The 27,248-nt window shown below is 47.0% G+C and overlaps 1 protein-coding gene across 1 annotated transcript in view; it reads right to left on the bottom strand.

Annotated features, from left to right (window-relative positions):
• The window catches only part of NFX1 (nuclear transcription factor, X-box binding 1), a 660,521-nt gene that overhangs the window by 463,487 nt on the left and 169,786 nt on the right, over nt 1–27,248 (bottom strand). The window contains exon 5 of the mRNA XM_085606860.1: nt 7,351–7,456. Coding sequence (XP_085462986.1) covers nt 7,351–7,456 — 106 coding nt within the window. The remainder of the gene's footprint in view (nt 1–7,350; nt 7,457–27,248) is intronic.

The raw sequence follows: 27,248 nt of genomic DNA, 5'->3' as shown, positions 1-27,248 counted from the left end.
TGTCTGTCTACTTGTTCTGATTTCACTCGGATACCTTCCTCAATTAATAGATTTTCTCGAACTTTATTTGAACTCTCTTTATTCTTTTCTTCCTGTCTACGTGCTTTTTCCATACGTCTATGAGATTCTTTACGCCATAACTCAACGGCATCTTTCTGTGACTGTCTGACTTTCCTTTTCCATAACTCTTCCTCGACTTTCATGATGCACTCTGCATCCCAGGTTCCCGCTGTGGGCCACCTCTGACTTTCTGGTAATCCCTTGGTGTAGTCTACCCATAAATCAAGAAATAATATAGCGTCTAAGCCATGTTTGTGATACATGAAGTGCCCTGGAGTATCCCTAGGAGGAATAGGGACGGCTTCTTCGAGAACCCCTTTTCTAGTAGTGATCTGTCTTAATTTCGAAAAGAGCGGCATATTGGCAACTGATCCGATACTTAATCTTGAACACACTTAATACAAAAGCACAATAATGAACAACCATTCATACCACAATATGCAGGACGTTTTTAAACACATTAAACATTAAACATTAAACCTTTAACTGAAACAACAATGATGATCGTCTGCATAACTAATCAGCAAGCTTAATTCTTGACAATAACTAGATACTTCGGAATACTTGATATACTGCTAAACAGTACAGATACACTGCTAAAACAGTGCAGACCGGATTTGTGTACCCAAACCCGTCTTGACCGGCACAACCTATGTGCACGTCAGAAATGCCTCCCCAGTAATGGTACTCACCGGGTAGCTTCGGAAACGGAAGGCCTCGGTAACTTGAACTTGAACCGGACTGGACTCGACTCGACTCGTCGGAAACTGGGCTTGACTTCGAACTGGTGGGTCTCTGTATACCTCGGATCTTGCTCTCTCAGCTAGGCTCTGGTCGGGATACTTCGCACTTCTCACCGCCTCGTCTGGGTGTTGATCGCAGTCTCAGTCGCCCCCGCTTGACCGGAGGGAGCTACAGGAAATCCTGCTGGTACGCGTTATTGTCCGTCCAGCTGTGGCAGGAGACCGGGCCTGCAACTCACCGCCGGCGCGTGAGATGAGAAAGTGTCCCTATTCGGGCGCCATTCATGTGGTAAATAAAATTCCTTTACCTGGACTTAATTTGATACAGAAACATAATAAAATAGCTCAGTAAAATGAGAGGCAGAATCCGTGGTATTAGAGGTTCGGAATGGGCTTTATTCCAGTGATCGATTATAATCGGTTGCTCCAAGTTCCATCACCACGGGGGTTCAGGAAGTGAAGTACATACTTTATTGACAAGAAGTAACTTTTATAGTACATACATTACAATGAAGCGAATGCAGTAGGCGTAACAATTGATAAGGAAAATGACGATTTATCTGCGTAACCAAAAATGGGTGTAATAAGGAGTAAAAAGGAACATAATTGGTTATGTTGTCACATATAGGTGGATCTATAAGATAATACTTGGCATAGATGCGCGCGCAGCAGTATGACGTGTGATTGACGTGCGACTAGGGGGTGAAGGGGACTTGACATTTAGCTCTACATGTGGAGACAAAAAGTCTGGGGGGTCAAGTCAACCTAATCCCAAATCATATCTAACATCCTATGTTTAAAGAACTATGTTATCCACAAAAGAAGGACTCTCGGACAGAATTTATTCTATACTGACTGTGCGTGCGTGTACAAGCGTCTAAGTGTCTACACTGAATGCGAGGGGGTAGGAATATTCCATGGTAACAGGGCTATGAGTTACTTGCATGAGGACAGAGAAGCCGAGCCTTTTGCTCGGTAACTGGAAGAATGTTTACTTAACTACTAGGCAGGAATGCATCGGCTGAGGGGAAGCAGATAATTCGAAGGTGAAATACAGTTCTTGGCAGAGAATAGGCTGATGTCAGGCTTCGTGAGCCGCGCAGAGAATGAGACAAAGTTCATGGTCACAGATGCAGGCTCAGACTCGAGGTTTCAGAGGCAGAAAGCAAGAGGAGTTTGATGACAGAATCAGGGCCTACTTGCCTGGACTGTAAAATGGCATAAGTGAACCATATAAAGCCGGTGGCCTTTCATATTTAGGAATGGAATATCCGGCCTATTCATGGCGGATCTGACAGAGGACATGTTGACGGTGGACGCACATGTATTTGCGTCTTCATAACTGGAACTGGAGGAAACATACATGTACTTGTGACATGCACATGGAACCGTTGGGGTCCAAGATAGGGGACATAACTGACCAGAAAAATCCATATTTCCACAGTATATCCTGTCCTGGGGGTGGCGGTGTCTCCAGGAGTCCTTCAGACGCCACTGTGTCGCCCAATTGTTTAGCGCCTTCATTGCATGATATGTGCTTGTGCCCGGGAGGAGCAGAAATGAGCGATCTAGTGAGATGTCAAGTACACTATTGTAATCTCCCCCCAGTAACATTGGAGTATCATGGCACGGCGCCAGGAGATGTGTTATCCTATCAAAGAATTCAGCCTGTTCTGTATTTGGGGCGTATAGTGATGCAAGTATTCTATCTCGACCATCCAGCGTACCCTTAATTATCACATATCTCCCCTCCTCTATCAGCGACTGCGCAACCTGAAGCGGAACCCCTGACCTTACCCATATTAGAGTACCTCGCGCAAAAGCAGAAAATCCTGTGGCAAACAGTTAACCTCGTCAGCGGCGATGTAATCGCAGCGTCTCTACTTTGGCCATGTGGGTCTCCTGCAATAGTGCTATTTGTATATGATGCAGTTTAAAGTATGAATAGATCTGATATCTGTGCGATGGTGAATGCATACCCCTCACATTCCATGTACCTATCTTAAATGAAGACATGGGCCCTGTGACACCGCCAATTAACTTTTGCCTGTAGCAGCCCCTCTAACACACGCATAAAATATGACTTAGTTTGGCATACTCTATCTAGCCCGCTGACTTGCAGCATAAGACATTGTATGGCTCCACTCATTGTATCAGACATCGCATAGAAAAAACAATAATACAAAAATATGAACATAGCTAATACCAAAAGGGCAAAAGTGCAAACAGCAATCGTCCAAACTTCCGATTGGAGATAACAGTCAAAATAATCCAGGGGGGTGTACTGCGTGTTGTTGTTCTTTGTTACCTACAGTACGCACGCCTGGTCCCCCAGAGGCTCCCCAAAAGCAGGCAGTCTTACTATACAAACGGGGCAGACAATCCACAGTAGGGCAGGGATTCTTTCCAATGGGAATGCGTATGTTTAAACCCACAACTTCAACTGTACACTATCAAATCCCCTTGCTCCCCTGTATAACACTCTGCCAATTGTTTCTGTAAGTGGACCAATGAATGTGCCAGTGTCACGCCCCCACGAACATTTAGATTGCTGCCTTTAGCATGACCCCGTACAGCCACCCCAATACCTCAGTTCGTGTTTCATTCAAATGCAGGAGCCTACAGCGGTCACATTAGGAGGTCCGCCGTTTGTGGGGTGACATCCTGGTGTTCAGTTGAGTCTAGCGATTCCGGCAGGCCATTTATCTGTTCATCATCACTAGACAGTTCCCGCTGACTGGCTCCAGACACGCTGCCCGTTGCCAGTGAGCCGCTGATCTCCGCTGCCGCCTGCAGGGAGTCTCGCTGGCCGCTCAGGATGAGCTCCGGGCGGGGGCCCACTGGTGGTGAAGGCGGCGCCCTCTGCCCTGTAGAAATACGCTCTTTCCAGCAGCGACGAAAGGGGTCTCTCCGCCTAGGCAGTGCCACCGCCGCAGCAGCATCCCAAGGCCTCTCACCTACAAATGTGTCCAGCCAGTCCTCTGCTCCCTCCGGTGTATCAAAAAAGTGTATCTTGTCGTTAGCGACCACCCGCAGGCGGGCAGTGAATGACAGAGAGTAGTTCCAGCCATTTTGCCGGAGGCGTTTCTTCACTGCCATGAATGAGAGTCTCTGTTGCTGTACCTGAATGGTATAATCCGGAAGGGACATTATTTTGTGATTGTAGATTTGGATATCTTGGAGATTCCTGGTTTCCTGCAATATAGAGTAGCGGTCTCGATAGTTAAGGATGCGGAGGAGCTGGGGCTGTGGGCTTGATCCCGCAGGGGGGGGGGCCTCTTCGGAACCCAAGGGGGGGTTCTCTGACAAAGTGTGGTGAGAGGGATCCCTCCGGCAGTAGATCTCTGAGCCATGTTTCCACATGCGAGGCAGGCTCTCTCCCTTCCCAGCGTTCCGGAACACCTACCACACGTACATTCTTACGTCGAGCCCGGCCTTCGGAATCTTCAGCTCTGCCTTCCAGGAATTCCACACGTTTCAGCAAGTCTTGTTCAAGTTTATCTGTTTACACCACCTGTGGCTTGAGGTCAGTAAGTGCTGATTCCAAAGCAGCAGTGCGGTCTGTTAATTTCCGATGGTCTGCATGTAAGTGAGTAAGGTCGATAGCTACCGTATCGATTTTAGATTCCAGGGAGGTGCGGGTCTGATTCATAGTTTCTTCCAGCCGCTCCACTGCTGCGAGCACCGCATCCAGCTTGTTTGCCGGCTGATCCGGATACCCCTGCTTCGCCATCTTGGGCTTAGTTGGCTGCGGTAGGGTCTGCGCACCCCCCGCTCCAGTCCACGTCCGGGTGCCCCCCGACAACAGATGTAATGACAATGCTCCCATGCAGCTTCACATCTCGGATGGTCCCACCTTTGTGCCGCCAGGACTCACGTGGTGCTGCAGTCTTTGGCTTATGAATAGCAGGTCGTGTCCCTCAATCAGCCAACGGGCCCCGTTTGTCCCCCGCCAGGGACCTCGCTACAGTTCAGCGCATTACGGGCCTGCCGGAGACGACCCCAACGGGACGAATGGAGTGCTTTGTAGAGACAATGCTAGTGGAGCTGCTGGGCCGGGAGGTGTTCTCTGGGATGTTTGAGGTGGAAAGAGCGCACAGGTCGCTGGGACCAAGGCCCCACCGGGAGCGCCGCCGCGACCGATTATTGCGAAATTATTGAACTTTTTAAAGATTTTTACAGATAAATCCAGACAGAAAACCATTTATTTTCTTGTCTGTATTTATTTATAAATGTGGATAAAAACGGAAATTGGGTGCTTTATGAGTGATTCTAAATACACTTTGCCATGACTGCCAGGCCAATAACTGAGTGGATTGATAGGTAAGGGGGTTAAAAAAAAGGAATTTTAAATAAAGAGGCTTAAAAAGCAGTAGATATGCACAAGGGTGATACTGAAATATGCATACTATCATATAAGTGCATTGATTTATCTTCTGCGGATGTTCATATCACTGAAACCTGGCAGGTATTCAAACATGACTGCATATTTATTGGTTAAATAAATGTGGAAATATACCAGTTTCAGCTTTATTTTTTTCACAAAACCCATAATAAATATGGATAAATACAGACAAAGTTGACAAAAAAGAAATATGGATAAATACAGACGGAAATGTCAAAATAATAAATACCATAAAACCGGGAGCCCTACACATAACTCACCTGGACTGACTATTTCATTGTCCTCTTCACCATCACTAGAGCATCTCACCCCACCCTCAATCCTCCTAGCACCTCCTTCCGCAGCTGGAGCAAAGTGACACAGACCGAATGGTTGGAAGCACTCACCACATAGCCCCATGCCGCAAACAACCTGAAACGGGCAGTCAAAAACTTCAACACCTTGTGCACCAACGCGGCTGACCGAGTGGCCCTCGTAAAACCAGCCAAAACCCACAAAGCCACCAAAAAAGCCAGCTGGTACACACCGGAACTTAGCACAAGGTAATGCAGCTGCAAACAACTGGAAGACCGTACCAGCAAAGACGATTCAGACCAATCCACCTTCAAGTTGTCTCTTAGCACATACCACAAACGACTCGGATGCAAGAAAGGACGCCCTTGCAGCCTGCATAGAGGTTAGCGCTAACCAATCCAAGGAACTCTTCGCCATCGTTGAAGAGTTCCCCTGCCCTACAGCCACAGAGAACACGATCACTCCATGACAAGAACTCTGTGATGCCCTAGCAAATCACTCCCACAACAAGATATCCACCATCTGCAGGGACTTCGAACCCCAACCCACCGTCCTCCTCACTCTAACGGAAGCCTCCCACGACCAACTGCTCACCGCACCAGACACCACAGCCATCATGAACTCCATCCACTCAGGAGCAGGAGCCACGGATCCATATCCCCACTACCTGTACACCACCCAGAAAGCAACAAGATGAGCCACCAACTCACCACCATCCTCAATGCATCCACCACCATAGCCACCATCCCAGACGCATGGAAACACGCAGAAGTCAGAGCTCTCCTCAAGAAACCCTCAGCAGACTCCACCAAACTCCAGAATTACTGCCCCATCTCGCTGCTCCCAAAGACCTGGAGAAGGCCATCAACCGCCAGTTCACTGAACACCAAGAGAAAAAACCTGCTAGACGCCTCCCAATCCGGTTGCAGAGCCAGCCAAAGCACTGACAATCTTCAAATGGCTCCCCACAAACCCAAGGAAAACAGTCATGCAAACCCCGATTGCCAGCTGTCTGGACTACAGCAACGCACTGTATGCAGGAACCACCTATGAACTCATGGGAAGGCTCCAGACAATACATAATTCAGCGGCCAGACTGATTCTCAACCTGCCCAAACAGACGCACATCACCCAACACCTGAGGAACCTAAACTGGCTCTCCGTCCAGAAAAGATGCAAATTCAAACTACTGACACGCCTACAAAGCCCTCCACTACCAAGAACCAGCATACATGAACCACTAACTGAACTTCCACCAACCATCCAGACACCTTCACTCCGCCTCCCTCGCACAGATTTCGTGCATCTGTCATTGCCACAGCAGAGGCCGTTCATTCTCCCACCTCGCCGCCAAGTGCTGGAACGCCCCTCCACTCCAAACCTCACCCTCGTTGACAGACTTCAGGAAGAGACTTAAGACCTGGCTTTTCGACTATCATCAGCAACGCAGCGCCTGGATACCCTCACGGGTGAGTAACCGCACTATGCAAGTATTGTGTGATTGACTGATGTCTGATATGTCTTACACTGGGAGGTTCACTATCAGGGAGCATAGGGCCTCTTCTACATATGCCGCTGTGCTGTAAAATATGGAGTATCAACCAGGGATCGCCTTGGGATCTGTAACATTTAACAGACAGTTTAACTGTAAATTTTGAATTGCTTTCATTCGTGTAATAAAATTAATTTTTTTATGAACTTAATTATGTCTAGTTACGTTAGGAATGGTGTAAAGTGTGTATTTATGCAGAATTTCTGCAATATTACTGAAAAAGTAGCTTTAGAAATGACTTGTGCTGTAACATTATTTCCACATTACTACTATGCAAACATAAGTTACACACTTACATATTGCAGGAATGAGGGCAGTCTTGGCCAGAGCGTCTCTTGCTGCAAAGCTCACCACAACTATGAGGTATTTCATTTCTGTTCCATTCGGGATTCTTTACTTTACCTGAAATTATTTTAAAAAAAATGTTTACTCAACAGTGTTTATATACCAATGCAGATAAGCCCTGTCTACAAACATTATCAGCAGAACCAACTGGTCAAAGCCATGATCACAAAATTGGTGAACAATTTAATTTACAGTTCCATAGAAGCTGCTCATTGCTGTACCACTCAGGAGCACTTCAAAAGAAAGGAGCTGAATAACAACCATTCTTGATCTGCCCATAAAAAAGAGAAATAAACCATAAATGTATGCTGATGTGGCATTGAAATGAAATCGGCAATAGTCCAAAATACATGCTAACTTTTTCAATCATTATAAATATCAGCTTATTTCTTTCTTTCTTTCAAGGTACACAGATCACTGATACAAAATAAAAATGATTAAATGAAATAATTAAAGAAAATACAATAAAATACTTATATAATGGAGGAAAAGCTGTACAAAATACATAGATTTTGCAGTCGAACCTAAAAACCGGGAAACGCAGTGCCTACTGAAAGTTTAAAGGGAGCAAGACTTATACCAGTGGGGTAACCCCTTTAGAAATCTTGACTACTTGTTTTTTTAGGTAATAGTTTGCATCTGATTGGACAAATACATTTGTAATACAATGACGTACTAGAGCACTAAGAGCAGCCAAGGACACCAGGGGCCGTATTACGGAACGTGCCTTAAGGGCGCAACGGGCATGTGCACCCGCTTTGTAAGCTCCTGGGGCACGTTGGATATACACAAGGGGCTGTAGATGCTTGTGCGGCCCCTTCAGTAATATTGAAAGTGCTGGTGCACATGTAGCACCAGAGCTTTCTCAAAAGAGCATTGCCTCATTTGCATGGTGACGTGGCCCTATGCAAATGAGGGAATCTTTTTGCCTCAGTGCCCATGCCGTATTATAGACGCATGCACAGAAGCAAAGAAGCTGCCAGGCGGTTCAATGACAGTGCTCCACCTAAAAGGCGGGGCACTGTATGTGCACCCCCTTAATAACAGCCCTCTGGACCTCCCCCCAGACAACCCCTTGCAAGCAGGTGCAGTCACTCACTGCACCAACCTGCAAGGGGCTCTCTAATCCCCCTTAAAAGGGCAGGTTGGTTGCTGTCTGCACAGTGAAACACGAAGCACCTGCTTTAAAGCTGCTCCGTATTTCACTTGAATACGCTGCCCCCAGGGCAGTACATGTTTGTGGCTGCCCTGGGAGCAGTACATTCCATTTAATACGGCGCACTCTCCTTGTTAGCGCAGAGAACACCTTTTGAGATGTGCGACCAGCGTTCACAAGGAAAACGCACTGCATTCTGTAATAAAGACCCAGGTACACATCTCAGCAAAGCCGGACCCATTACCTGGCACTTCCAGATGGTTGCTTAGTATTTAAAGAAATAAGTATGTCCAATCTTGATAAAGAAAATCTTTCTTAATCTTTTGATGTACCAGAGTGGTTCTGGGTACAAATGGCAGCACTCTTAAGAAAAAGGAAGGTGGAGTCTCAGCTGTAATAGAAACGTGAATTACCTCTAGGCAGGGTAGCGCAAGGCACAGTTGGATTCGATTTAACGCCTGCAGCTTGTTCATTCTATTTTCTGCAGTTCATAACTTTTCCATCAATTGTTGCAAGCCTAGACGGCACTACGTTTTTTTATTATTATTAAAGAGAGGAAACGTGATTCAATTTAAAATAATTTACTATAATCTTGTGAGCAGTATAAAAAAAGTACCATATATTCAAACCATGCACATGGTTTGTTTTTGTCGCTGTTGCATCTATCATGGTGGCATTTTGTGTCTTTTTAACCATCTTCATTAGGGTTTTTGACATTAGCAACACAGTATCAGCCAGCACATGCTGACAGAATACACATATCAATGCAAGCAGTAATCCTGTAGCAACCCCTGTAATCATGTTATACTTTTCTGAGTCAATCAGGAGCTGCAGTTATCTCAAATCAAACAACATAAAACAGTTCAAACAATTCACCAAATGAGCAGCAGTCGTACCTATAACAGCTTGAGGTGGTGGAACAGTCCCTCCAATCCCTTGGCTCATTAGCCCCGCGCAACCCCCTCCCTAGTGTGATAAGTCCAATCACCAGGAAACTGTGAACTCAGGATCTGCAACCTCGTTACACTCTCCCCCCCACCATCCTCTGAAAGCGTGAGCGCGAGTCGGGGAGGGCAGTATGCAGAAAGGGGATGCATCATGTTAACAAAGCAATGTTCTCATTCCTACATGCCAAGGTCCACTTGGGGCACCTTTAAGGCGTCCAGTAAACCTTCCCAATCTGCTGCAATGGGTCTCCGATGCAGCCCTCGCGCCTCCTCATGCCCCATTTCAGTGTCAGCGCTCCCCAATGCCCCATTCCAGGCGGTACTCTAGCTTTGTAATGCATGGCTATCAGTCTATGGACCATAAGCATTTCTAAGTCTTTAAGTGGTTTGTAGTGCCCTCTGCATGCCATATTTTACAGATCAGTGCAACCCATTATTTTGGTGGGTTTTTTCCGTGACCTCTAGCCATAGAACTTTTGACTATCGGCCAATTCCAGAACGTGTGCCATGTCCGCCCCAGGCTCCATACACCATGGGCAGGTGAATTTTAGATCCAGGAACGAACCTGTGGAGTCTTACTGGAGTTAGGTAAGCCCTATGCAGAATGTTGTGCTGTGTGTACTGGAATCTGGTGTTGCGGAAGACCTTGCGTGGGTGTAGGAGAGCCCCAATCCATTCCTTCTGCATCAAATCCTGGCCTATGTTTCCTTCCCCCCGGTTCCACGAACTGAGAAACACAGTGCCTACTTAAAGTTCGAAGGGAGCGAGTCCCATACCAGTAGGGCGACCCTTTAGAAATCTTGACTACTTAGTGTTTAGAATATTAGTTTGAATCAGAGTGGACAAATAATTTTTTAGTACACTGACATGCAAACAACTAGGCACTAAGGGGCAGACGAAAACACCAGGTACACATCCCAGCAGAGTCTGCCCTATTTACCTTGCACTTCCAGACAGTTGCTTAGGATCCTGTGATGTGTGTGTGAAAGGGCTCGAGTCAGCCATGTTATCAAGCGAGAGCCTTCCCCACAGTTTGCATGGTGAGTATAAGCGGGTGCTGATCGGGTTTAATGTCAATGATTTGCCACAGTAGTACAAGTTCAGCCACTATCTGGCCTAAGGCCAGGAAGTGCCCCACCAGGAGGCCCCTGCCATCTCTCAGCTGCTCAAAAGGGACTAGTGCTCTGTCCTGGAACAGGTCTCACTGGGTTTCCACCACAGCTGTCTCCAAAACCAATCACACGCTGCCCCCCAAGCAGTTCTCTAATCGGTCAGATAGAACCTAAATGGATCCCAGGTGCGTATTAAGGCATATTCGGCATGAGACAAACTCCTCTGAAAACTACTGTGGGTCACTTGTAATAGACCAGTGACCCGCTGAGGGATCACCCCCATTGGAGGAGAGCTTCTCTCACCACCCACTATGCATGGGACCCAGAGACCAGTTCCAATTCCTCTATGTACCTTTCTGCCATCAAGCGAGTGGGCCACTGCAATTATGCTGCTAAGCAATAATGTTAAAAACCTAGGGTCCTAAGGCCACTTCTTTCCACCAGGAGCTACATTTTAAATAGTGCTATTCTACGCCTACCCTTATACCACAGCAAGACCCCCAGCATTGCATCTAGGGTACGAAAGGTGCTTGGAGGGACGTTCACCAGGAGATAGTGAAAGTAATACAAGAGACGAGGAAGTATCACCATTTTTGATAGGAACATTCTACCTTGCACCGAGAGTGTGAGCGCACTCCAGAATGGTATCTGCGAACGGAGGGAGGCAATGGCTTTCATGAGGTTACCATTTATGAGGTCGCAGTTGGTGTGATAGATATTGATGCTCAAATAACAAAAGGTGTGTGGTTCCCAGCGTTGTGCATCGACCACAAATTTCTGCTGTGGTAGGCACTCTGGAAACAAACAAGCATTCGCCCAGTTCACCCATAGTTCCGAGGCCATGCAAAACACCATAAGTATAACGGTTACCTCAACAATGCCCTCCCGTAATTACCTCACATAAATCAATACTTCGTCTGCATATAGCGAGATCACTTGCATTGTCCCCTCCAATAGAATACTCCAGGCTTGACCCTTCTGTCTAAGCCTCGGGCCAATGGTTCAATTGCCAGGGCAAATAGGAGTGGAGATAAGAGACACCCTGGCATGTGCCTCTGCTAACTCGGAAGGGGGCCGAGACACACTGCCCTGTCTTTACACGCTCTGTGGGCTCTGAATAAACCTGATGAGCCTTTACAATCTCCAGTCTATGCCTATTGTGGTCAAAGTTGCAAATATGTACTCCCAGTCAACAGGGTTAAATGCTTTCTTCAGGTCCAGCACTACGCATGCCGCATAAGGCCACCGAGCGGATGCATTTGCCAACATTCCATAAAGACTGCTTATATTAAGTGTTGTGGACCGACCTGGTATGAATCAATTTTGGTCAGATGAACCAGGTGGGGAAGATGATTGAGAAGTCTCACTGCAATGATATTGCTCAATATTTCATAGTCCGTATAGGGGCCAATAGGATGTCATCTCCAAGGGACTCCTCCCAGGTTTTAAAGTAGAAACCAGTAATGCATCTCGAAGTGTTGGGGACAGTAGGCCTGCAGCAAGAGTGGCAGTATAAAGTGTTAACAGCTTTGGGACCAGTAAAGCTTCATACGCTTTGTAACTCAACAGGTAACCCATCCAATCTTACTTGAAGCAGACTCTGGATGGCACCTCGGATTTCCTGCTCCATAATGGGAGTGTTGAGTTCTTCCTTCCCAATCAGTTCAATGGCAGGCAGTGTAATCATGCTGAGGAATTTACTGATTGGGACTTGACAGTCATCCGAGGGGAGGGGAGGGGCGTTATTAGAGTGATCGATAATGAATGGCGAATGCCGTATGTATGTCTGTTTGGCTAGTGACAAGTTGCGTTGGTGCTACTTGTATCTAGGTTATGAGAGTGGTTGCCACGTTACTCCTCAATAACCATACCAACAGTAGGCCTGGTTTGTCGCCCTCAACATGTATCTTAGCTTGGTATGCTCTGTATTCAAAGCACTTCAGCGATTCAAATAGGCAGGCATGTTAGTCTTTCGCTGAAGTCAGCGCTGGTTTCTCCGCAGGGTCGCCTTGCGCTGCGGTCTCAACAGCTCCCAGCAAAGCCTCTATCCAGACAATATCAAGGTGCAGGGCAGCTCGTTCGACCCATCACTGACTGTATGCAATGGCCCCGCAAAACACCTTCATTAGTTCCCATTCTATCAATCTAATGGGAGCGGTGCCCCAATTGTCTGTTGGGTAGTAGACTGAGCAGTATTTGTTGAGTCTCGGATTAGAAGATCCTCCAATGCAGTGTGCAGCAATCGCCAGGTCGGGCACTGTAGGAAGTAGCGGCCCCCACGTTGACCAGGTATCCCCAGACGTGGGTCCCTTGCTCACTTTGCCACTGGATTCAAGCTAGCCTGGTTGATGAGGGGTGTTACCCCAAAATGGGTTCCAGGATGACCTGTCTTGGCAATTTGGGTGGACTGTATCCATGAAGCACAGGGTCCAGACTAATTTGCATATAGCTGGGTCTGAACTGGGGTGGCAAAGTGAGCTAAAGAATGATGATGGATTCAACCCAGATGTGTGACTGGGGGTGAGTGTCTGAAAAGTGTCAGTGCTCCGTCCAACATCTCTGTGTTTGCCCTAAGTTGGCAGGGTATGCCCAGACGTGGGTACATTGCTCACTTTGCCACTGGATTCAAGCTAACCTGGCTGATGAGGGCTGCTACCCCGAAACCGGTCCCAGGATGCTTGTTTCTGGTCCAGGGAAGACCTGGCTTAGCAGTTCAGGTTGGACTATTCCCATGAGGCACAGGGTCAAGACTGATTTGCACATAGCTGGGTCTGAAGTGGGGTGGCAAAATGAGTTAAAAAACGATGATGGATTCAATCCAGATTTGTGACTGGGGGTTAGTGTCTGAAAAGTTTCAGTGCTCTGTCCATCATCTCCTTGTGTTTACTTTATCCATACTGGCAGCCATGAGTGGTGCTTGGTCTGGGGAAGCACAAACGTAGGATTCAGAATGTAACGCAGTGGTGAGGGTTGACCTTGCTAACAAGAATTTATTTCTACCCAAACAAACCCTTCTTAGCAAAATTTAAATAATGAAAGACAGACAGAAAAACATAACTTTCTAAATCTAGATTACAATTGTGACTTACAAACTGCACTGCAACAAACGCAGTAACCCACTTAGCTTTGCACATAAAATACTGTTCTATGTTCTGCATAGTGCACACTCTTTGCAGGAGGAATATTAACCATCTGCGCTACCTTAGATGAGTCAAAACTACAACTAGACAAAACTCCAATCTCTCTCCAGCAGGTACATTAATGACCAGAGTAATCTTGGCACTTTTATTGTTTCCTGAAAACTGTTGGCTGTACAAGTAACTATGCAGTGCTTTTAAAAATGCTGCAGTTCTACAAAATCGGCCCCCCACCCTTCCAGCCTCCCAGGGAAATGCTTGATGTACTGTACAACCAGTCTTCCCTTGCCCACAGGTTGGTGGCTACCGACCGAGCCTGCATCACTCTTCGACGTATTGGGTTCTGATGAGTCATAGAGACGCTGTTTCACCCAGTCCCAAGCATCTGCAGATTCAGTGAAGTAGAAGCTGGAACAGTTCACCATGACCTTCAACTTGGCCGGAAACAACGAGTAAGCCAGACCGCAGCTTCTTCTTCACTCCCATAAACGAGACTATGCGATGCTGTACAGCCAGGATGTAATACAAGAATATAAATATACATGGGCTGTGATGAGCGAGAGGGCCCTTGGTGAATGCAGCCTGAAATATGGTCTTTATCTCTGTAGTTCATCAATCTGGCCATGTCCGGCTTTGGCACTGTGTCTGGCGGCAGCCGCCTCGCCACCTCTTAGTGGGCCCACTACACCAGATAATGAGGCGATAGGCCCCATGGGCAATACTGAGTGTGCCAGCCATGCTTCGAAAAACACCATCAGGTCTAATTCCTCTACACCTTCCTAGAAGCCACGATATGGATACTGTTGCGGCGCAACAGCCCTTCTGAGTTTTCAGCTCTGTTTTCTAGCCTGTGGATTTTAGCTGTGAGGCTCTTGATCTTCCCCTCGACATCTGTCATCGCACGTCGAAGAGTGTCAAGCATGATCTCGGCCAGTGTGACGTGTGCAGTAAGCTTCCTCGGATTGTCTCGCAGCATGCCAAATTCTACCACAAGAGAATCTACTGTGCCTCCCAGATCTTGTCTAGTGTCAGCAATTGCTGCTAGGATTTGTCCAATTTGGCATCTGCAGGATCCAGCACCCTTCCAGCCTGGGAAACACCTGTGCAGTCTGAGCCGTGGTTCCCTGCGTCCAGGGGCCCCATGGATGTGAGCTCATGCCCCTCACAGCCCCATGCAGGATATGTGCATCGTCTTCTATCTAGTCGCTTCCTACAAGTTGCCAGGGCTAGAAGAAAAAGGGGGAAATAGAAAGCATATGCGCTCCGCCGACCTTAACCATGGGTCCCCAGCTTGTAAGGACCAGTCTTTCCCTTGGACCTATCTCCAGGGCTGTTCACTAGGGTGGAAGGTGCAGTCTAAATAGCAGAGGACGCATCGCTCAGTGAACCCTGAAGCGGCAAAGTGAGCGAGAGGTCCATATGGGCAGGCTGAATTCGCGTATACATTTCTGGACACCCCTCAGGCTGGTAGAATGCCACCTACTATACCTGACTGGGGCACGAGCAGTCCCGTAGCACCCCCTAACAAGGGTCAGTCTCTGGCCAGTCTACTTCTGCAGTAAGTTCCCTTTTGGACCCGCTTCGGATCTCCCTCTGTTTCACGTGCTATGAGTTTTAGGCTACCTTTGCCTTGCACGTTCACACAGAACACATTTGTTGTAGTGTCATGATATTATTTTAGAAATACGCTGCACATGTTGCTATTATTCTTTCTTCTTCTTGAGATTCACTTTGAACATTTTGTACATGGTTGAACAACATGGTGCACTGTTTTTCTTGTGCCCGGTCAGCAACATCTCCTAACTCTTTAGACACAATATAGTGGCACAGCTGCTGTTTTCCAACACACAAGTTCTTATCATATAAACTTGGACTTGAGAATTCTAGCCCAGGGGACAGGTCTTGGAACAGGTGCACGAGCCTTGCGTAAACTGAGTTTACCTGTAAGATGCGGACCACCTAACTACAAACACAAGGTATGGGATCTGACGTTATTTACTCCCAGAGATCACGGATACATCCCTGCACGCATAATGAGGGTAGACCTAGACAGATATATAATTTGCCATGATAGGCCTATTCATTGTATACAGTTTGCTAGTAGCGTTGATTACTCTGCTTAGTTGTATACGTTTTCTAATCGCAGCACAACTGTTTCATAATACAGCACAATAGTTTCAATACATTTTGTAAACATTACTCGCATCTTTATTTTGTTTATTACGGACATGCATGTATGAAAGGTGAGGATCTGTTTCCACGGTTACCTTGGGGACTAGAGGGTCTTGTTCTATGCTGCCAAATCACTTGTTACTCTGGAAAAGTTAGCAGTTCAGGAGAGACAGAGTGTGCTACTCAGATTTGGGCCCGCAGGTTCTGATAAGGTAGCAAAACTTAGTCCCTACATCCTGATATCCTGTTATCCCAAGGCACAGTTCTCTTTCCACACAGAATCCATGCGGCATGGCACTAACTACGATGGTCTAGTACTTAATTCAATGGGTCTCCTGAGTAGTACTTGTGCGTGTCCATTATAACCCTTACACCTACTCCTATCCATGGTGTTGGGGATCAATCTTCCACAGCTCTTTTATAAGCCACCTACCTCGATCCCAGATGATTCCAATGGCGCGGCAATGCTAGTTTCCGAATCCTCCTAAGACTTGCCCTCGGTTTACAGGAGGAGACACAGCTCTGGTGGCAAATCACAGGGGGAAGGGGGTTGGGATAGAGAAAGCACGTAGAGTCAAAGATGTTGTGGCTCGCCTACTCAACAGCAACACTGCAGCAGGCATTCACACCAGTCTGATGAATGGTACCAGCAGATATGGTACCTATAAACAAAAAATAAGGCTTTAGTCTAGTATTAACTCTCTCTCTTAAGGTATCACCTCACGAAAGCTTTTCAAATCTCAAACAACATTTAGTTTTGCTGTTGTTTTGTTTTCATTTAGATTGTAGAGGCTCCTTTATAAAAAAAAATTGAAACAGTAATGAGTATGATTTCAGCATCAAACCCACAAACAAATTTGGATGGGGTTAGCTTCACCCAAGTCTTGCCGAAAGTGTTAAAATAAATACAGAAGGAACAAAGGCATATGCTGCCCTGGATTTTGGGGATTTAACTAACAGTAAATGTTCCCTTGGTGTCCATAATGATTCTGTCTAACATATAAAGTGAAGCAGTTTCTCTGGCTATACGCTACCAGCTAACGTAGGTCATGCAAACCAAATGGGAACGTGAGCTTCCTAAAATTGTTGCAGATGTCTATATTTCTTTGGGACTAAATGATTTGGGAACCAGACTTACTAAACTGCCCCTTTGCAAACCAAGTTCCAAAAAGGACGCTGCCAAGCAGAACCCAGAGTTTGTTAAAATACACGGAGACAAATCTAAATCTAAACAAAAACCTAAACCTCGTGGAGATTTTCCACAACCGGAGCCCTCTGACAGACGCTATAATTTGTGTGATCGCACACATATTAGGTCACCAGAAAGGAATCAGATTTCTTATACTTGTCATTCTCGTTCCTTTCAGGACTCACCAGACAAGCAGTACGACAGAGGAGAGCATTCTGACTGCAGACAGGATGAGTATGTGAAACCAGAAAGGGAGTCACAACGCTCGTCTGATGTGAAGATAAAGAAGGAGGAAAAATCTCAATTTAAGCCCCAATTCCAGTAGGTTGTGGCTATAACCGCAAAATGTGCCACAAACACTGAAAACTCTTCTCTTGGACAGGAGGTGGGCAGTGACTCTTCTCGACAATGCGGCAAAAGTCACTATAGTGCGCTGGAATCTCTAAGAGTTTCTGGCAGAGCCAGCAATTTATAACTTTCTTACAGTTGAAACGCCAAATAGGCACATAGCTCCTTGCAGACAAATTATATAATTTGGATATACAAATTGAAGGTCACATACAACGCACCATTAGAGTAATATTCTGGGAAAATGTGACTTTGTCATACAACATTCTCTTGGCTGAGGTCAATTGGGCCCCACAGTATGTCCAAACCTTCTCACAAGGTGAGAATGTAATAATTCCTTCATTTTCAGTGCTTGTCCCTGATGCAGTCAAGCAAGCTTATGTTACAGAATGAGCTCTTGCACAAGCCCCAGCTTTATATCGCAATCATGTCGGCTGGGATAAGGACTCCCCTCATCATGTCCAGCTCACAAATGCAACCACAAAACCCCAAATAATGGGATGCTAAAAACACCTGCTAGAGAAATTCTCTCCCAATTAGAGTACCAGGGTGTTATTAAACCCTCTCAAATGAATAATCCCGTTTTTCCTGTCTTAAATCTAGATCATTCATATTAAATAGTATGGACATTTAAACGGTCATACGCACACATTTGCAATACAAAATACACAAGATACAGCACTTAATAATATAGTCTGTTAAAAAAAAAAACTTGGATGTCTCCAATTTTTTTTCTGCCAAAAGCTAGCGCTTAAAAGCAGTAACTGGACTGCCTTTTCAGCCCTCGGTTGTAAGTGTTACTTTTCCCAATTGCCTATGAGCTATAAGAACAGTCCTGGACTGTTTGCTGCCCGAATGTGTCAATACTACATGATATTGAATCTGATGCTTTGTCCTATGTAGATGATATCTACCTGACTGACGAACATAACACACATTTGGCCAGAGTGGATCGCATAATCGGATTTATTCAATCTGGCTACAAGTTCAACTTTATGAAATCTAATATAGCCTTTCTGAGTGTCCTTTTTTTGGGATATGAACTTAGTCATGAAGGGCAACACACTTCTTAGTAAATAGTTGCAACCACCGAACAATCTAAAGAAACTTCAATCCTTATTTGGATTCCTTCATTTGGCAGAACTTACATACCTGATTATGCACAACGCATCAAATCTCTACATGAATTAATCCATCCTAATTTTTCGAGTTGACATTGGACATCATACCACACAAACACATTCAGATCATTACAATCTGATTTACTCGCAACACATCACCTACATACATGGGTAAATACCACAAACCAAACCATGCGGATAATTACGGGCGCTATTCGTTTCACCAATATTACCTTTAACGAGGGTGAGACAGAGTCTATTGCATATAAATCGCATTTATATTCCAGTGTGGAAACTAAAATAAAACTGACTGCGGTGCAAATAGCTTTTCTTGAAGAACAGCCATTAACACAAGGGACACGCATTATAGTTGTTACTCCGGTTCCAGCCTTAGAGGATGTTCCAAAAGCTAGCGTTCCTAAAGTTAAAGCCCTCCATCATAGATGGATCAAATGGGCCACATTCTTGACAACTACGGTTCTAGACTTTGTCTTTGACCAGTCTTTAGAGACACAATAATATGTTCAATATGAGCATGTTTATCCCATGCCCAGCACTGTCTTGCCTCTTGGACCATATAAATTCATTGTTTATATTGATGGCTCAGCTCAGCCTGCTATTGGCATAAAACACCAATATTCAGCGGCGTGCACAACTGTTCCTGGTGTGATGTTGGACTGGAAAGTCCAACCACAGAAAACTCGCAAACAGCCCTTAGGCGACTGCACTGCACAGTTGGATTAACTAAAAGTGCTACTTCTAGCACTGGAACATAGGGATCCTGACTTCCCCACACTTATAGTGCATGATTCATATACTGTGTTCAGCCTTTGAATGGCAATTTACATTACTGCCTCCAACACTGATTCAAAGACTCTAAAGGCAACACATAAAGCATAGATGAAAGTGGCAGACTTGTAAGATGGGTTGCCACGGACTCACATCATACATATGTTGAGTCATCAACGTGTAGGAGCACACGTTGCAGGGAATTCTCTGGCTGATGAAGCAGCCAAAACTGCAGCTGCGCCTACAACCGTTGCTGCGATTACTCGCTCTTAAACGAAAATAGATAACACCATACTGGCTGCCGTTAATGCTAAATGTGATTGCTCCCCCTTTACCTAAGGGCTTTCCAGCTAAATATACATATCATTTAAGCAAACCAAAAGTTCCCTTTAAAAAAAATAATATTTTTATTAGCGTCGATTTAATGAGACAAAACAGCAAGACAGTGATGATGAGCAGTAAGTGATGTCTGCCGTAGTCTGGAGGTGGGAGACGACTGCCTGGGGCGAGCCCGCCTTCAACAACCAGTCGTCGAGATAGGGGAAGACTAAAACCCGTGATCTGCGCAGATGAGCTGTGACCACCGCCATCACTTTCGTGAACACCCCACTGGTGAGGCCGAAGTGGAGCACGGTAAACTGAAAATGCTCCTGGCCCACTGTGAATCGCAGGTAACGCCGGTGGGCCGGCAGGACGGGGATGTGAAAGTATGCGTCCTGCAAGTCCAACGCTACCATCCAGTCTCCAGGGTCTAGGGCAGTCAGAACCTGAGCTACAGTGAGCATCTTGAACTTCTCCTTCCGGAGGAAGGTGTTGACGCTCCTGAGGTCGAAGATAGGGCGTAGGCCCCCTTTGCCCTTCTTGGGAACCATAAAGTAGTCGGAATATCAACCACAACCTACTTCTGGACCAGGAACGCGCTCGATGGCTCCCTTCGCCAAGAGGGCCGTAACTTCCTCCTGCAGAAGTTGCAAGTGATCCCCAGAAATTCGGTGGCACTGCGGTGGCATGGCTGGAGGGGTCGCCTCGAAGGGGAGGGAGTAGCCCCATCGGACGATTTGCAGCACCCACCTGTCCGACGTGATGGAACGCCAGTGAAGCAGGTGATGGCGAACCCTGCCTCCCACTGGCGTGGAATGGGCCTGAAAGCACGGACTAGGAGGGGTTTGAGGCGGATGCTGCTGGGGTAGATGTGGACGGCCGGCACGTTGACCCCCTGTACCGCCTCGGCGGAATCCACGACCGCATGGAGGTTGGTTCTGCGGCCTGTGGCTAGGTGGACGTGAGGGGGCGCCCCTTCCTTGGCCACGAAAGGGGCGAAAAGCGAGAGGCCCAAGGACTTGGCCGTAGCCCTGGAGTCCTTTAAGCGCTCCAGCGCACTATCCGCTTTGTCGCCAAAAAGGCGACTGCCATCGAAGGGCATGTCCATGAGGGTGCTCTGGACATCCCCAGAAAAACTCGTGGACCGCTGCCAGGCGTGGCGACGAAGCGCCACAGTGGTAGACATTGCCCTACCCAGCAAGTCATTAGTGTCCAGTCAACATCGGATGGCATGCCGCGCTGCATCCCGCCCCTCGGCAAAAGCCTGTGCGAACGTGTCCGGGCCTCCTCCGGACACTGGGGCAGCACGTCCTCCGCCATATCCCACAGGGAGTGGGAGTAACGGTCCAAAAGGCAGGTGGTGTTGATATACCGCAACCCCAAACTGAGAGAGGAGAACAGCTTCTTCCCAAACTGCTCGAGCCTTTTGGATTCCCGATCCGGGGGAGCAGACGGGAAGGAGGTCTGGGAGGTAGAGGCCTGGATAACCAGGCTCTTGGGCGTGGGTTGTTGGGACAGAAAACTGGGCTCGCCCGGTGCAGGGCGGTGGCGCCGGGCCACGTTCCTGTCCACAGGAGGCACTGTGGAGGGCTTGGACCAGGTGCCCGTCAGAATGTCACTGAGTGCCTCATTGAACTGCAGCAGAGGCTCCGAGGAGCTTGCTGATGATTGAAGCACTTCTGTGAGGAGGTTGGTCCTCACGGCCACAGCAGGTAGCTCCAGCCCAAGGGCTTCGGCCGCCTTGCGCAGCACCACAGAAAACGCAGCACCTTCCTCCGAAGCCACTGTCGGAGGAGAGATGAAGCCAGTGTCAGGGGAGGTATCAAGGCCACTGGCATCCCCCAGCTCATCTGCCCAGTCCTGTGATAACTGGCCCTGTAGGGCCAGAGGGTCCTCAGACCCCTCCCAGTCGTCACCGTCATCCGATTCCTGGTAGACAGGTGGAATGATCGGAGCCGGGCGGAAGATGAAATTCCACCCATCGGTGTCGGATGAGGCGCCGGGCGGCGCCGCTCCGACGCCGGACCGGGACTGAACGGGGGAACGGCGTCGTCCGAAGGCGGCGCCAGAGGTGGTACCGGAGTCGGCGCCGGCGGAGGGGTCATGAGGTCCACCGGCGCCGACTGAGATCCAGGCCTGGATCCCACGGGGACCTGCGGCGTCGGGACCGAAGGCCTCCCAGTCGAGCCCGCGGGGCCCGAAGGCACGTCGGCAGGCTTCGACGGCGGTGCCAGGCCCCTCATGGCAGAGAGGAAGGCACTGACCTCTGCCGGAGTCGCGTCGGTCCCAGGGACCGGCGGGTATGGTGACGGACGCGACTCCTGCAGCTCCAATGTAGCCACGTGGGTGGTACCACCCGAACCATCAGCTGAGTCGCGCGACCAGCAAGGGGAGTCCGAAGAGCGATGTCGCCTCTTGGACTTCTTACTATGCTTCGACTTACCCGAAGACTTGGAACCAGACGAGTGGTGGTGATGACTGCGGCTCAGACCGGTCCCTCGACCGGGACCGTGAGCGAAGCGGAGCCGATTGCCGGAACTCCAGTAGCTTGCGGTCCCGCCTAGCCTTCGAAGTCAGGGCCCGGCAGTCGAGGTACGACGCGGAATCGTGGTCGGCCCCAAGGCAGTAGAGGCACTGGCGGTGGTGGTCCGTAACCAACATCAGTCGGCTACAAGAGTCACAGAGTTTGAAACCAGGCATCCTACCGGCACCAGAGTCGAGTCGACAGAATAGACCAAAAGAGTCAAAACGTTTAGTCAAAAAATTACTAAAAGGGTATGCCCTTCCCGGATCGGCGCTGTCTGTCGCGGAAAAAAGAAGAATTGATGTCAGCGTGCGAGGGCGGCATCTAAGTACTCCGACGACGTCATCCCGGCGCACGACGACGGACGCGGAGCCGCAGACGACGCCTAGCGACGCGCAAGGGTATTGCTGACGAAAAATCTTCCCGGATCCAGCCTGACACCTGGGGATAGTCTAAGGTGAGGAATCTAACCAACATGTTTCTTTCAGATATGGCCAATACGTTCCAGAACGCTCTGCCACAGAATTGGTTGACAACGTGTTGACACCCAATTCATCTTCACATAAGCTAAAAGGAGACTTGTCCCTCATGAACATTCCAGTAACTGATAGAATTATTCGGGATAGAGTAGCATATGATATAGTTGGTCCTACAGAAATAATGCAAATACCTTATGTTTCAAGTGTTTCTATGGGTGGTGTAATTGTACCTGGGTTACAAGCTAATGATTGGGAGGTTGATACTGTAAACTCCATGCTCTCTGAGCTGAAACACTACACTGTTTTAAAATCAAAGGATCTCCACTTAAATTCTGTTAATTATGGTGAAATGTTCCGTTACCATCATTATGGGCATCACTATTTACATCGAAGTAGTGTTTAACACACACGTTTTAAATATACAAAATGGGAACACTGTCCAACTCCCCCATAAGGGAGCTCAAAAACATTTAGGGATGAATTCACATATTTTTCAGGATATAATAAATTTGACCAGAGTGCCTTTAATTTTGAATTTCTCGCTCCACCACCAAAGAAATATATGCTCACAGAAACCAAACTAATATATACAGGTTTGTTTGTTGCACAGTTAGCTGTGAAATGCTATGACGATTGGAAGGATACCAGTGACATGAAATAAATTTGGGGGTACTAAAGCCTGGCATATTCAGGGTACAGACACCTTATTTCGAGCCTTCCTAATCACAACACAAATTATTTTTCCGAATGATACAGTTCAGCATACTACGTTTCTGGGACTGGGAAAAATTAAAGTCGTAACTGCACCAAAAAAATCCTTCCACTGCCCGATTTCACAATTGCCAACATTAAAAAAATTACACTGTAGAACAACTCAATAGTATGTTGTAGACTGGTTCATTTAAAGCCACACTTTCAGGTCCTGATGACTGGTTATTGTGGCCAGTGGACACAAACTATTGCTATGCTCATTTTTAGAATTCCACACCAGGGTTTAGCGCCAGCAGACCTGACCCCAGTTTTTCCCAATCACAACACTCAAGAATAGTTACAATCTGTTTAGTGGTTGAAGCATTCTACACTGTCTGCAGTAAAACAACATCTTTTCCTCCTGTCGGAAGATATGGATATGTCTGAATTCCTGTTGGGTGTTAAGTCTCCGCGTTCAAAAAGATTTACTTATGCCACGTATAATTAATTTTGAAATGATTCCTCATTTGCAGCATTTCGGTTCTATTTTTGCTTCCCCGCAATGGATGTTCCGTTTCAAAGCCCACTGTAGCTACCACTGGTCCAGCTGTGCCTCTTGCTCCAGGGACAAAACACTGACTGGTCGTTGTCATTCCAAATCACCTGGTTTACCTGTGTGCAGCCAGTGTTTCATTGTCTGTGGTGTCCTTCTTAATGGGCACTGGATATTAGTTTAACTCTGCAAGTGCCGGTTCCTGTGAACATGAACCTGTTGAGTCCTATAACTACCCATTTTTGGAGTAGCCCGATGAACTTGCGACTGCTTCAGGATGCGTGGTATGAGCCATTCCCTCTAGGGGAAATGTGTGCTTCGACACAAGGAATACCCTACTCTGGCTCTAATAACATGGATGCAGGGCACCGGGCTACTTCCTCAGCATCAACTGATACCGCAGAGCATGTTTTTTCTTTGAAACTTTTAAATGGGACAATGCGGATTCTTTATCTACGGAGACAGAATTCGTTTTGGGTTCACTAATCATTGATCTTGTGGAAGAAATCTTGGCTGCCTCTGGTTCACCTTAATTTGACCAGATTTTTAAAACTGTCACGTTATTATTTGTTTATTATGATTCTTATGTTTTTGTATGACATACTTATAGCATCGCATTTAATTTGCTTAGCTTGTGCTTATGCCTTATTTTTTGGCTAGTCGCTACCTTACTTTCCCAACCAAGGAGGGGGTGTAGTAAGTTCCCTTTTGGATCGGTTTTTGTTCTCCCTTAGTTTCGAATAGTACATGTTTTAGGCTGCCTTTGCTTTGATCGTTGACACACAATTTGTTTTTTTGCCATGAAATTATTTTTGAAATATGCTGCACGTTATTGTCATTTAGTTCTTCTCTGGATTCAGTCTGAACATTTCACACAAGGTCAAACAACATGGTGTACAATTTTTCTTGTGCCCTGTCAAAACCATCGCCTACCGTTTTAGACACAATATGGTGGCACAGCTGCTGTTTTTCAACACACAAATGCTTATCAAATAGACTCGGACTTCCTATTTGAAACATGGAGAGGAGAATTCCAGTAGAGGGGACAAGCTCCGGTCAGCATTGGAAAACGCCCTTCCAGCTCTGTGTTGGAGTAGGGGATCAGAGTGGGGATGGCATTGGTGGTGTTCGGCAGCAGCGCCGGGTGCGTCAAAATCAGGATCAGTGTCGGTCAAAGTGTTCAGACTAGCGCCGGTCCAGATCCATCACTGGATCAAAAGGCTGACTGGTGCTGGAGCCGCCAGCGTGGATCCAGTAGGGGCCCCAATCAAACCTGTGGGGCCCCAAGAAGTACCAGAGGGAACCGGCTGCCCAAATATGAGGTCTCTTAATTGTGCTGTGGTCCCTCCGGCTCCTGGAAACTCGCTGAGGCGCGGAGATGGCCCAGGCGCTGGCTCTACTGTGGAGCCAGGCCTCTAATATAATTGCTCCTTCATTTTTTTGGCCGACAGGTGAGGCAAACTCGAGGATGTCTTCGACTTTGTTTTCTTGTGGTGGGACTTTCCCGAATGGCCCAATGACTTAGAGTGCAATGAGAATCTCAGACTCTGCGACCGCTCCCAGGACCTTCCTCTCAACCGAGACCTGGACCATCGCGCCCTCAAGGCCTTCGAGTTTATGGCATGGCAATCGGAGCAGGCCTTAGGATCGTGGTCACGCTAGAGGCACCACAGGCATACTAGATGCGGGTCTGTCACCAACATCGAGGGGTGACTGGGCCAGGGCTTGAAGCCGGCCTTCCAAGATGACATCCTAGACACACCCGGAGGAAAGCCTAAAAAATTGACTAAGGGGTGGGTAGCTCTTCTCCGGATTTACGCTGACTGGTGTGGAAAGAAAAAACACGGGCGTCAGAGTGCTGGGGTGGCGCCTATAAAGGGACGTCACTTCCAAAACGGACAACGCCACGTAGAGCCTAATGATGCCACCTACTGGTGTGCAGGGGTACCGCTTGAGAAAAAAAATCTGTATCCAGTCTGACGCCTGGAGATAATGCAAAAGGTAAAGAATCTGCGACTAGAAGTCTTTATCCGATTCCCCTTTATAGGGGAAATCTATATTCTCCAGAAATAGAAAGTCAGACTCATTTCACAGCCCTTGGGGGTCTTTGATGGATATGTCTGACAAATGTCACTGCAAGAGACCGTGTGCTTAGAATATAAGCAATATAGGCATTTCTCATGAAGGTCTTCAGTATAAATATTCCATTGCCAACAAAAATAAATAAATCTGAAAGAGACATCTCTTCTTGTCTATATAATGGCAGTTGGGCTCTTCCCCTGGACCAGGAGAAAAGTCAAACAGCTCTTGAAACAACTCACTGTTGTACAGTGCAGCTGAAGCAGGACCTCAGAGAAGTCCAGGGGACTTATAGAAAAGGACAGAATCCTGGCAAATATTACCAATATATCAAGATCAAACAGAGTTCTTTTCGAGGAATCCCTGTGGTTGAAATCTGGGCTATGTGGTCTTAAGGTGATCAGAGAGATAAGCACTTTCACAACATCAGTTGAAGTGTGGGTTGTTTCAAATGAGGTCAATGTGCAACTAAATAAACACTGTTATTGAGACTATGACCATTTTAACACTGTGTACTGCTGTTCAGTTACCAGTCCGATGATGGTGAATGATTCCAGTATGGAACTCAATAAAAGATCCAATGGTGGAGAAACGATTTTTACACACAGAGACATACACAGACAGATATACACACACCATTTGAAATGTATAAGCAACAAAAGCAGAGGTGAGGCCAGGTAGGATTCAGAGATTATGTTTAAAATTAAACTGCAGGGCAAAACATACTAATAACTTTCCCAAATATAGTAGTATTTAGTCTTTTCTCCGGTTGATAGTCCCCGACTATAGACGCAAGCTAGTCCGGTCAGTTGATTCAGTGCAGTGGTGCCCTAAAGTGGTAAAGTACCTAGGAGTTAAAGTGAGCAGAGACCCTCAAACACTAAACCAAAAGTACTTTCATTGTACTCAACCTGTATTATACTACCAGATGGGCACAGATTCTCCTTTCATTTGTTTTTTGGCAGTATAGCAAACGTAAACAGGATTTTACTGGCAGTTACTTTATCTCCAACTGGCCTGGTAGCTAATTGTTATCTCCACGGACTACATTGACAAAAGACTTGTTGGCATGGCTGATATTGTTATGCTATGTGTGATCTCCTCGTCCCTTAAGCTTTAAGCCACATATCCAGCTTCTTTTTTATTCAATAAGACAACTCACATTCCAAAAGGTTGTAAACATGAAGAAATCAGAACCTGAACAAATTATACGCTAGGAGCAGGAGTCAGCT

This window comes from Triturus cristatus, chromosome 5_2, assembly GCF_964204655.1.
Source record: "Triturus cristatus chromosome 5_2, aTriCri1.1, whole genome shotgun sequence".
Lineage (NCBI taxonomy): Eukaryota > Metazoa > Chordata > Amphibia > Caudata > Salamandridae > Triturus > Triturus cristatus.
The sequence above is the reverse complement of the archived record's forward strand: the minus strand, read 5'-3'. Positions and strand labels throughout refer to the sequence as shown.